Below are 12721 nucleotides of genomic sequence, written 5' to 3' on the forward strand. Positions count from 1 at the left end.
AATTAAATTTTAAAATATGCTCCCATTTTGTATAAATGAATATATTTATAAAGCCAGAAATTTCTATATATGTGCAAATGTATATGTGTGTATGTGTGTGTTAAAACTATATAGAAAAAACATAGTCATTATCTCTGAATATAGGTGTGTTTTCTTCTGAATCATATAGATTTTATTTTTCTACAATGAACATCAATTATCTACCAGTCTTCAACAGAAACAGAAGCTTCCAAGAACTGTGTGAGTCTGCCCCTGTCTGTATCTGGGGTGATATACCATGCTGTGCCCCTGTCTGTATCTGGGGTGAAACATCATGTTCTGTCTGTGTCTGTATCTGGGGCGAAACACCACACTAAGGAGCTGCAGCAGAAGCATTCAACTGAAATGAGACCAAGGACTCCTTTATGATTAGAGCAACACAGCACTGTCCACGAGACCCAAGATCTAAGGGCATCAATTTCAAATCTAATTTTCCTGTTCTTCCACTTATTGTGTGTATGTGTCTGTGTGTGTACATTTCTGGGTCCAGGTGTGTGTACATATGTGTACATGCATTTGGAAGCCAGAAGTAGGTATCAGGTATCTTCCTCAATCTCACTCTACATTCTTTTTTGAGACAGGATCTCTCACTGAGCATAGAGTTCACTGATTCAGCTAGTCTGGATAGCCAGTAAGCCCTTGGGATCCACCTGTCTCCTCCCCAGAGCTGAGATTAAAGTGTGCACTACCACACCCAGCTCTTCCATGGGTGCTGGGGATCTAAACCCAGGTCTTCATGCTTTCACAGTGAGCATTTTATCCACTGAGCCATCTCCCCAGCCCGTCCTTCCAGTCACTGGAATGTAATTTCAAAGTCATTACACTGAATTATTTTATGAGTTATTTCTATGGTCACATTAAATGTGCATTACAGTATTCTAAGTAAACTTCTATACTAAATCAAGACCCCTTGGGAAGCCTTTTCAACTTTCCCACTAAAATATTTTGACCAAAATAGAAATTCCATGGAAGATAGTTTACAGGAGCTACACCCTTCTGTTCTTTATTGCTATATCACAAAATCAGTCCGAATAACTCAGTAAAGCATTTAAACATTGGATTTTTGAATTTAGCAATATCTTCTACTATATTTAATTTGAAACAGATTGCACTTGTATTCAAGTTGGCAGTCATTCATGGATCTCAAATTTGGATAGGCTGAGTTACCACAATGTAAAACACCATGCATGAGAATAGCATTTACTGTTTACCATGCAGAAGACTTTGTATAGAGCATTTCATCCAGTCCTGGCAATATTTCAGATTAATTCCTCTATGCAATCACACTGGCTCTCTATGAGTTTTTCAGCCATTCTGCTGTTGAGGGACGTTCATGTTGTTCTGGGTTCTGTGGTTATCAAGAAAAATTTCTATGGACACCTGTCTGCCCAGCATGTGAAAAGACCATGAACTATTTTTATAGACACTCCTCTGCCCAGTGTGTGAATGGACTATGAACTGTTTCTATGGACACACCTCTGCCCAGTGTGTGACCAAACCGTGGACTGTTTCTATAGACAACCCTCTGCCTAGTGTGTGAGCAGACCATGGCCTATTTCTACAGACACCCCTCTTCCCAGTATCTTAACAGACCATGGACTGTTTCTATGGACACTCCTCTGCCCAGTGTATGAATAGACCATGGACTGTTTCCATGGACACCCTCTGTACAGTGTGTCAGTAGACCTTAGACTATTTCTGTTAATAGACCATGGAGTATTTCTATGAACATCCCTCTGCCCAGCATGTCAATAGGCCATGGACAATTTTGCTGCATCATCTGCAGCAATAGCTGTGTGTAGCCTCAACATCTCACATTGTTTCCAGGAGTTTTTGTAACAAGGTAAACAGCTCCCCTCTCCCTTGCAAAGTTGTTCTCAACCTGTTCCAAAATGAGTTGGAGCAGCTGAGAGTGAAGTCCCCTTCATATTGCTCATCCTGTGGGCATCCTGCTCCCAGCCCTTGCATGGATCACAGAGGACCACATGCCCCATCATGCCAACCCCTGCTTCAAGGTGTCCCTGACAGAGCCTGTTTTATGCCTACAGTGCCTGCCATGATTTGATTGTGTCCCTCAAATTTTTCCGAGTCAGAAACTTAATCCCTAAATGCACATTGAGGAATTTCCTCCATCAGATTGGCCTGTGGACACATCTGTGGGGCATTTTCTTAATTATTAATTGATGCAGGGGGTGCCCAGCCCACTGTGGGCAGTACCATCCCTAGGCAGGTGTGCCGTGCCTATGCTGTATAAGAAAAGTAACTGAGCAAGCCAGGGGGAGCAAGCCAGTAAGCAGCATTCCTCCATGGTCTCTGCTTCAAACTCTGCCTTGAGTTCCTGCCTTGGCTTCCCTCGATAATGCACTATAATCTGTAAGCTAAAACAAACCTTTTTCTCCCTGTTGTTTTTGGTCTTGGTCTTTATCACAGCAACAAAACCTAAACTAGGATACCATCCAAGTACACGAAATCCCATTTCTATAGGACAGGGAATGAAACAGCCAACACACATCACCATCACAGCAGCTCCCTGGGGGAAGATGATCATCTCCTCTTTGAGAAGCAAACTTCAGGGTGAACAGCAGGACTATGAGGCAAAGGGGAGACCCTCAGAGCATCTCTCATGTGTGACACAAAATATGCTCATTTTCAAAAAGAATCACGATAAATCTAAATACCGGTGGCTATCTTACTCAAAAAGTAGTGATTTTTGTTGCTGATAGAAAAAAAATAGTCTCTTAACAAATGAAATTGTTATTTTTGGAAAAAACAAATAAGTAAGTGAGGTGAAGGGAATCGTGAATGTCATCCTGTATATGGTTCAAATATCTGTCAAGTACAAAAATGTTGAATCCTTAGGGAACACCTTTAAATTCAGTAGTATGACTAACTTCAACATTATATAACTTAAAATAACTTTTTCTGGGGCCAATAAGTTGGCTCAGCAGGTAAAGAGGTTTGTTGTACAAGTCTGGTGTCAGAGAATGGTGAGTGGACCCTTGGAATCCGTGTAAAGGTAGAAGGCACACCCCCCACCCACACACAGACAATAAAATTGTAAAGATGTGTGTATATGTGTGCGTGTGTGCGTGTGTGTGTGTGTGTGCATGCGTGCATGTGCTCTCACAGAGGTCAGAATCCTCTGGTGTATGTGAGGCGGGGGGATCCAAACTGTGGCCCTCTAGAAGAGCAGCAAGCATTCTCAACAGCTGAGCCATCTCTCCATCCCTAATAACAAATTTTTTCTAATTAAAAAAAAAATAGAAAGAAAATACCGGTCCTGGCTTCCCAGCTGTTTAAAACAAAACCAAACAAAACTTTTCCTGACACACATCTTTCCAAACCCCCCAAAATAAAAGAAAAGAGAGAACTTAATAGACAAAAGTGTGATGTGTCTCCAAGACATCTCTCTCTAGGCATGGAGTTAGGTTTTTCTCACTAGTGCCCATCATTTGACCATGTGAGTGCTTTGACAAGTGTGATGGGCTCACACACAGGGATCCTGACTGCAAGAGCAGTGCACACTTATAGGCATTCCCTTCTAAACTCTGTTCTCATAAAAATTCAGTTATTTAATATTGACATTCACATTTTTACAAGTCCGATTCATCTCCCCTTTATTAATTAGCAGTGAACACTTACTTCCTTCAACTTTCTCATCTTTGAAGGTTTTCTGGGAACTATATGAATATAACTGCAAAAGAAGAGAAAGGAAAGCGCAGTTAGGACAATATTCACCCAGGAATGTGAAGCCTCTGTCTACAGGAATCCTTGTCAGCACTGAAACAGACAACCCTACAACAATTCGTAACTAGAATCCACTCAATATGCAACAGCAACAACCACCTTGAGGCAGTTACAGCTGGGTTCAACTGGCCCTGCCCTGTGGAATCTCCAGTTGGGTTCCATCAGCCTTACCCTATAGAAAGCTTTGCCCATGTCACTGTCTTCAGTGACATGACATTCCCTCATATTTTATTCATCAGAGTGGCCTTAGAAATAAATGATCTAGGGGCTGGACAGATGGCTCAGCTGTTAAGAGCCCTGGTTGCTCTTGCAGAGGATCAGGGTCCAGTTCCCAGCACCCACATGGCAGCTAACCACTGTACATAAACTCCAGTTTCAGGGGATCCGATGCCCTCTTCTGACCTCCAAAGGCATTGTACAACATGGATGCACTTACATACATGCAAGCAATATACTCATACACATAAAATAAAAATAACAAAAAAAAATTTTTAAAGAAAGACAGGCGTGGTGGCACACACCGTTAGGCCCAGCACTCAGGAGGCAAAGGCAGGAGGATCTCTGTGTGATCGAGACCAGCCTAACTTACATAGCAAGTACCAGACCAGCTGGGGCTAAGGCAGAAATTATCTAATTCAAAGGCCTTTTGACTTTTCAGCAATGATGGTGGTATTTGTTTGTGTTTGGTTTGTCTGGTTTTTTGAGGCAGTCCTACTCTGTAGCCCGGGCTAGTTTAGAACTTGCCATCTTCCTGCCTCTGTCTCCTGAAGACTCAGATTACAGGCACACAAGCACCATAGTCACCTCCACTCTATAGAAGAGCTAACCCCAGAACAGATGGCAATGTTGTGAAGTGGACATTCTTAGTCATCACTTCTCTCTTGAGGGAAGCCCTGGTGCCAGAACTGCTTCCTACATGCAAATCTTTTCTCCTGCTTGGCAAGTTACTATTTCAAACAGGCACTAAAGGAGCAGGATCATGGCCTCCTTGATGCTCCCACTTCAGGTCAGCATCAGAGCATAACCCAGACTCCAAAAAGAACCTGTGCCCACATTCCTGTCTTACAGACCTTCGTGGCTGTTCTCAGTTTGTCAGAACTTCAAGCTGGAAGAGGATCACCTAAATAAAATGACTTCTGACTCTTAGGAACTTTAGAAGAGCCTTCTATGTTCCCACAAAATACAGCAAGATGTTTAAAATTATAGTATATAACAATTGAAGACTGCCTTTAATCCTAGCACTCAGGAGGCAGAGGCAGGTGAATCTCTATGAGTTCAAGGCCAGCCCGGTCTCAAGCCAGCTGGGACTACAAGGAGACCTTGTCTCAGAAAAAATAAAGATAAACTGAATATTGATATCTTGTGTTAATATTCCTTCTGGATTAAAAAAAATGTATCTGTTATTGTTGCCAATTTTCTGATGATTTCAGACACAATTCAAGAAGGAGAGTTGGTAAATGACAAGAAAAGAAGTATTCAGTTCAGAGTCAAGAGTCACAGACCCAAACCCCACAGGCCAGACAGCTGAAAAATGACCCTCCAAGGGAGGCATTAGGGGATCACGGGCCCTGTGACCAGCGGGACAGCACATCCCCATCTAAGGTAGATAGGACCTGAGTCCAAGACCCTGTTTACATGTGGAAATGTGAGCAACTAAAAACAAGTCCTTTGGAACAATTGAATCCTCTGTTTTTCAAAACAAAAAAAATAGAAAAGCTTACACTGTTACACAAACCCCCCTTATTACAAAATGTTACAGCCTATTCCACTCTGAAATTTGTGTGGACCAAGCAAACCGCGGCCTCGGGTTGCTCCAGCTGGGAATCTCCAGTGCACCACCTCAGCCCACAGGCCCTTCCATCAAGCCTTCCTAGACCTCTGTACTCTCCACATTGCTCCAAGTAGGTATTTTATGAGTTCTAAGATTTCAGTTTTCATATTTGTCATAAACAGCAATCCCCCAAATCATTACATCTTACAAAAAGTAAAAATGAATGTAGAAAAAACAAAAAAAGATCGTGCTGAAACATAACAGGCTATGTACTGATGTTACATCTCAAGAACATAGAAACAGAACAGAAAGACAGAGCATAACACCTCAGGAACCAGCAAACAGGTGGCGAAAGGAAGTACATGAGGCATTTGGCAGGCTATCCCTCAGGACCCTGCAGCGGGCCTGGTCTTCTTCCAGTGGTATCTAAAGCAGGGGCTGGTGGCCACTGAGCATCTTCTTGCATTGATACATTGAGAGGGAAAAGGAAGAAACCAATGTGACCCTGGGTGTCAGGCACTTTAAAGAAGGGCCTTCATTTAACCCCTATGTGGCACTATGAGGACACTGACCAGCCTGCTTTGCTGATGAGGAAAAGGACTCTGAGAGGGCTCTCATTTCCCCCAACGTTACTCAGATAGGGATGTTTGGATTCAGTTCTACTCAGCACTTATCCTCCACCCTCCCTCACCTGCCCCAACCTCCTGCCTCATGCTGTCACCACCCCACCCAACCACCACCTCCCCAGGCCCCAGCCTAGAGGAAAGGGCTGACGTGGAAGAACTAGGAGAGTTTGACTTAAACAGAGTATTCACATCTATATCTCAACAAGTTCTTCAGTAAGGAGGACCTCTCAAGCCACGGCCCTCAGCAGTCATCAGGATAGAAGCCCACAGGCACTAAAGCCTATCGAGCTATACTTTCAAGCCAGTCTGCCAGGAACACAATTTGATCTTATTTTCTGGAGAATATTAATTTTAACTGCTCAGTGGCTCAGCAGTTACCAACTCTCAATCCCTCCTGAACTGCCATTGACATCAGTGGAAAAGCCATCAGACTTCGTCCACCAAAGGCTGGAGCCTAATTTCACACATCATTGATCTAAAAGCATTGAAGAAAATGAAGCCCAGATTCCTCTCTGTGATGAACCTCATCATGCATCTATTTCATAGCAATAAAAGGGCCCAGATAATGCAAAATAACCAGCATCATCAGCTACACAGAGGCCCTGCCACCCTACCCCACCCTCCACCAGCTACCCCCCCACCCCACACCCTTCCTCAGGAAACGAGTGAAACATGAAGAACATGGGAGAGGAAGCACCTCGGGGTTATTCCATGTATTTTGCCACATGTCTAAAACCTTTTAAATTAAGCCATGTGTATCTCTCTACAAAAGTAGATGTTGAGAAAAAAAAGTAGACATTGGTCCTATAGAAGCTGCCTACATCCCTGAGGAAAAGAAACACCCTCAGGCAACGGGCCACTGGCCAAGCACCAGCTGAGGTTTTACATGGTTCCTCCCACCTTAGCTAACTGAAAACACACCAGTTTCACAAGGAAATAGGCTTTTGAAGGGAGGGATTAAATGTTTTCACTTTATCTGTATTGAAAACCATTAAAGTCCTTTTTGTTTTCTGGTTTCATTGTTTTTTGGTTTTGGTTTTGGTTTTGGAAATTGAGTCTCTAGCTCAGGTTGGCCTTAAACTCTCTGTGTGGACAAAAACAACTGAATTTCTGCTCCTTCTGCCTCCACAGTACTGGGATTATAGGTGTGAGTCATCATGCCTGGTTTATGTGTTGCTGAGGATAGAATCAGGGCATTGTGCATGCTAGGCAAGCACTCTACCAACTGACCCACATGCCTAGACCTATAAAGTCAGTTTGTATGGAAACAAACTCTTTAGTCCCTAACAACACTGTGGTGTAGATTCTAAATTCTGTTGACAGATAGCATCCAACTCTCCTTGAAAATTAACCACAAAATCATATCTGTGAACAGAATCCAGTTAGTGAACTCTCATACAAAGCAAATGAGCCAAGACTTTGCCACCCAAGATACCTGAACTAGAAGTTTTTCCTCCAAGTTTGCATCTTTGCAAATACCATTAAGAATCGGAGCCGTGAGCTGGAGAGCTGACTGGGCAGTTAAGGGTGCTTACTGCTGCTCTTCCAGATAACCTGAGTTGGGTTCCCAGCAAACATGTTGGGCAGCTCAAAATTGCCTATAACTCCAGCTCCAGGGGAATCAATGCCTTCTTCTGGCTTCCACAGGCACCCACAACACGTGGCATACACATAAAGACATAAAATCTTTTTTTAAAAAAATGGGAGCCATGTTGGGTGTGACTGCATATACTCCTAATCCCTAATCCCATCACTTCTGAGGCTGAGACAGGATAATTTTGGAGAGTTCAAATGAGGGCCAGACAGCCTGGGAACCTGTTTCCAAAAAAAAAAAAAAAAAAAAAACTGTAGCAGTAGCAAGCATTGGCTGGGACTGAGGAATGTGGAAGCCTCGTGCACTGCTGGGGGGTAGAAAGTGGTCCTGCTGCTGTGAGAGACTTTGGCGGCTTCTGACTAGGTTAGACATAATTACCAGGAATGTACCCTGATTAACCTGAAGAAGTCAAAAAAAAAAAAAAATAGTAAACAAATAAAACTGGAACCAGAAATCAGCTCTCCCACTAAGTCATGCTGCTTTTTTGTATTTGGGGTGTTCTGCTAACTCATTCAAGTTATCCTCATGTTGGGAGCCTTAAGAGAAGAAAACAGAAATCCTTTTGGGGGAATCACACTTTATCCCAGCCCTTCAGAATGTAAAACCATAGAAGTGGAACGCTTAGAGACAAGGCATAAAGGATGAGGCTGGAGAGATGGCTCAGTGGTTAAGAGCACTAGCTGCTCTTGCAGAGGACTGGGATTTGACTCCCAGCACCCACATGGTGGCTAACAGCAGTCCATAGCTCCAGTTCCTGGGGATTCCACACCCTATCTTTACCTCCACTGGAATTGCAAGACAGGGGTGTACTTACATATGTGCAGACAACACATTCATACACATAAAAATAATAAGCAAAATATATTATAAAATGTTTTAAAAGATATTTTTAAATAAAAGACATAAAGGGCCATAAGGACCGTGAGGGGCTGCCCAGTTAAGAGGGCCGCTCTGAACGACTCTCCAGGCGTAGGTCCACCTCCTTTGCCCTCCTCTCCTGGCTTCTCTGAACCCCCACATTCTGCCCTATGTGGCTGTCGCTCCCAGGGCCGAAGACTCCTGCTGCCCTGGATCACCCAAGACAGCCCTGGGTAGAGACTCTGGGTGTGCACCCTGGGGAGCCACTTACTCGAGCTTCTTGAAGCGCTCGCGGCCTGCAGCCACGTACTTGCCCCCTGCCTGCAGCGCATCCAGCTCGAGCACCCGGTGGCCACATGTGGGCGTGTAGATGCGCCGCACGCCGAAGGGCACATCCACCTGCTCGGTCAGCTGCTCCAGCAGTGCCTCGAAGTTGGCCACGCGGTGCCTCAAGAACACGAACTTGCGGCCCACGTAGAACTGGTCCCCGTTGCGGTACACCAGGATGGTCTTGGCCGGCGTGGTGTCCACCAGCGCGTAGGACCTGCGCGTGCCCATGGCCGCTGCTCGCTCACCTCGGGACACGCCGGACAGGACGGCGCAGGAGACGCCCAGCACACCCAGCAGAGATGCTGACGTGTCCTAGGGGGCGATTGTGACCACCATGGGGCGGTTGAGGGGCGACAGAGAGCATCGCAGATGAGAGCCAGACAGAATCGGATGGGGAGGGTGCAGAGTGGGCTCAGACGGGTGAGGGGCCAGGAGAACCGGGACAGGTGAGGGCAGAGACCTGGGAAGGTGAAGAGACAGCAAAGAGAAAAGCGACAGACAGGTAAGACCAAGAAAACCCTGAGAGAGCCGCAGAGCCCAAGCAGGTAAGGGGGCAGAGCTCAGGAAAGAGGAGGAGAAAGGGGGCAGGACTGAAAGGATGCTGAGCCAGGAGCACCCACCATGACTTCTTCCCACCGTGCCTCCGCCCTCCACCACAGAGAATGGGGGAACTGGAGGCTTCTGACCATCAGCACTGGGGGTTGAGAGGAAAGCTGCTTCACCTTCTGAGCAGTTTTTCTTGGCTTCAGAATAACATATCCAAAACCACACAGCATGAGAGGAACTGGGTTGCTATAGCCGCGAGTACCCAGTACCCCAAAAGCATGACATTCAGGATCACCACAGGACAGGGATCTTTGCTAAAGTCATCCCTGTTCTGGCTAAAGATGGGCCAGCCATCTCCAACGGAGGCAATGGATGAATCTAGAAACACTTGCCCAATGATTCTGATATGCCTAAACAAACTCTCAGTCAGAAGCTATGTCTTACCTCTTGGCTCTGCACACAGAAGTTTCCAGAAATTGATACTGTTAACATCTATCTTGTAGTTTTTCTTTTTTCTTTTTTTGTTTGTTTGTTTGTTTGTTTGTTTGTTTTCGGTAGTTGCTCTGGAGGCCCTTCACTCTTCACAGCCACAACCAGTTTTTATTTTGGGTTTGGTTGTTTGTTTTTTGTTTTTGTTTTTTGTTTTTTGTTTTTTGTTTTTTTTTGTCTTTTTGAGACAGGGTCTCCCTGTAGTCCCAGCTGGCCTGAACTCGCTATGCAGGCCAGTGTCTCCCAATTGGCTAGTTCCTCCAAGGAGCGGGCCGCCAGAGCTTGGACATTGGAGGGCTGCTGGGAGCCATCCTGGGACTGAAGCCAGGAGCCCAGGGTAGCACACATGGTGTGGGGAATGAGAGCCAGCTGCAGCAGCTGAAGGACATACTGGGACTGACCCTTGTGGACCTGGGGTGAGATGGCTGGCCTCGGAGGCCGGAGCGAAAGCTAGCTATGGGCGTGACTATGGGCGTGGCATGGTCTGATATGGCCAGCTCTGAGCCACCAGGGCGGAGCTAGGCACTGGGTACTTATTCCTTTGTAAGTTAATAAATGCACATAAAGATATGTTATATGGTTTGCTTGAAAGCACAGGAGACCCAGAGGGTATTCGGGGGACACCAGGGTGGTCTTGAACTCACAGAGATCTGCCAGCCCCTGCCTCCTGAGTGCTGGGATTAAAGCCCTGAGGCCGGCTTTCTGGTTGGTTGTTTGCTTGCTTTTTGAGACAGAGTCTCCTTGTAGCCCCAACTGACCTGGAACTCACTATGTAGTCCACGCTGGCCTCCATCTCACAGCTATCCACCTGCCTCTGAATTCCGAGTGCTAGGTTAAAGGTGTGTGCCATCACGCCTGGCCACAGCCAGTTTTTTTAGACTACAGAAACTGGGTAGCAACATGAGACAGAGACCAATTTGTGGGATGATCACTTTATTGAACCGCCAGGTGTTAAAAACACTGAAAAGGGGTGAGTGGGCGATTACTACCAGGTACAGTCTGTTTAGAGATTTGCCCTGAAGCCTGCTTTCACAGAGAACCTCAGCATGGGCTTCTCCCCGGTCCTCAGCAAACAGACGGAACTGGGGAAACCCTTGAGCCGAAGGCGGCTCACACCCCCATCAGGGATGATGGTGAGCCTGGCATGAGTGATTACATCTTGGAGCTCCAGGGTCAGGCTGTCCAACAAGTGGTTTTGGTTGGGACACAACTGGAAGAAAGGCAGAGGCAAGGTCCTTGTAGAAGGGTCAGGTGTGTCTCCCCAGTGCCTTCTGTTAGGCTTAGGGGACTTGTAAAAAAATGATGCTACTCAGTGATAATTTGGCTTAACATAGAAATTCGCTAGCTGGGAAAAGGGACACCCACATAATGCTGACATGAGTGCTCAGGTCTCCTGGTATTTTTTTCCAGAAGTGGACAGACTGATAAGATGAAAAGGGAGGCACTCTGGTATCCCTAGGGTTCCATGAGCTGGCGTCTCCATGGTTACATGGAAGCAGCTCTCATTTCCACCCTACTCATGATGACCTTGATCTAAAATACTCTAGGAACATGTCAGTGTCCATCCACAGACACAACATTACCCTTTAAGTATGCCAGGCATCCATTTTAAAAGTCAACTGTGATGCAGAAACACTTCCATGTGTGTGTTCTTAGCATGTGGGTTTTTGTTTTGTTTTAGCAAATTTTGTTAGGCATTAAAAAGTGAAGGAAACAAGAGCCTGTCTACATTGTGTGAAAACTCACAGGTATGGCTTTTTACAGTGCATTCATTTTACCGTTAAACTGAGCAGAGACTTACAGTGTATCTTAATTCTATAAAAGTGAACTTGAGATGCCAAGCCTAATGGCAATAGGCCTGTGATCCCAACTACTCAGGAGGCAGGGGCAGGAGGATTGCAAGTTCAAGGCCAGTCTGGACAACTTATCAAGGCTCTCTATCAAAAAGTAAATGAGGGCTGGGCATGCTGGCACATGCCTTTAATCCCAGTTGAGGCAGGTGGATCTCTGTGAGATGGAGGCCAGCCAGGTCTACATAGTGAGTTCCAGGTCAGCTGGGGCTATAGGGAGACCCTGTCCCAAAAAAGAAAAAATTGAAAGTAGAAGAGGGCTGAGGATGTAGCTCAGTGGTAGGGAAATGCATAGTGTGTGCAAGATCCTAGATTCACACACTGAGGGCCGGTCCTTGAATTGCACCCCACGAACCTTGGTGCTCGGAAGTAGTGGCTTCCACTTATGGGCTGGAAGGACCCACTTCTGCCTGACCATGTCTTCTTCTTCCTGTGTGGTCAGGATACACCCATCCACTCTGCAGCTGTCAGGAGAATTACCTGTTGGAGGAAATAGAGACTTGGGCACTATGTTTGTTCCTCCGCACAGCTCAGCTTATAGGACACAGGCATTTTATTTTTTTTTAATTAGAAGAAGCATTTCATTACAACAGCATTAACCAATTATTCAATAACATTTTTCTGAGCTAGGGTACATCTCTTTCAAAATTGGCTGTACATTTCTAGGTTTACAGATGAATTATTACGCTTATATAATCTTTTACTCATTATAAACTCTATAAGACATAAAATTAAATGAGGTTCCAACGTTTAAAAAAGATCTCCATTTCATTATTAAAATACAGTTTCATAAAAAATTCATTTTTAATGCAATTGACACTAAGATGTTTGCACATGCGTTTCTAATCTCTATATATCTGATTATTACTAG

The 12721-nt window shown here is 45.2% G+C and overlaps 2 protein-coding genes across 2 annotated transcripts in view; both read right to left on the reverse strand.

Annotated features, from left to right (window-relative positions):
• The window catches only part of Dcdc2c (doublecortin domain containing 2C), a 65775-nt gene extending 56582 nt beyond the window's left edge, over positions 1-9193 (reverse strand). The window contains exons 1-2 of the mRNA XM_008850194.1: positions 8907-9193; positions 3682-3733 (exon numbers count right to left, since the gene is read on the reverse strand). Of these exons, the coding sequence (XP_008848416.1) occupies positions 3682-3733; positions 8907-9193 (339 nt within the window). The remainder of the gene's footprint in view (positions 1-3681; positions 3734-8906) is intronic.
• Positions 9194-10956: 1763 nt separating this feature from the next.
• The window catches only part of LOC103747645 (collectin-11), a 120117-nt gene continuing 118352 nt past the window's right edge, over positions 10957-12721 (reverse strand). Inside the window, exons 16-17 of the mRNA XM_008850157.2 lie at positions 12206-12330; positions 10957-11210 (exon numbers count right to left, since the gene is read on the reverse strand). Of these exons, the coding sequence (XP_008848379.2) occupies positions 11004-11210; positions 12206-12330 (332 nt within the window). The 3' untranslated portion in view covers positions 10957-11003. The remainder of the gene's footprint in view (positions 11211-12205; positions 12331-12721) is intronic.

Source organism: Nannospalax galili, unplaced genomic scaffold (assembly GCF_000622305.1).
Source record: "Nannospalax galili isolate Female #2095 unplaced genomic scaffold, S.galili_v1.0 scaffold100, whole genome shotgun sequence".
NCBI classification, from domain to species: Eukaryota; Metazoa; Chordata; class Mammalia; order Rodentia; family Spalacidae; genus Nannospalax; species Nannospalax galili.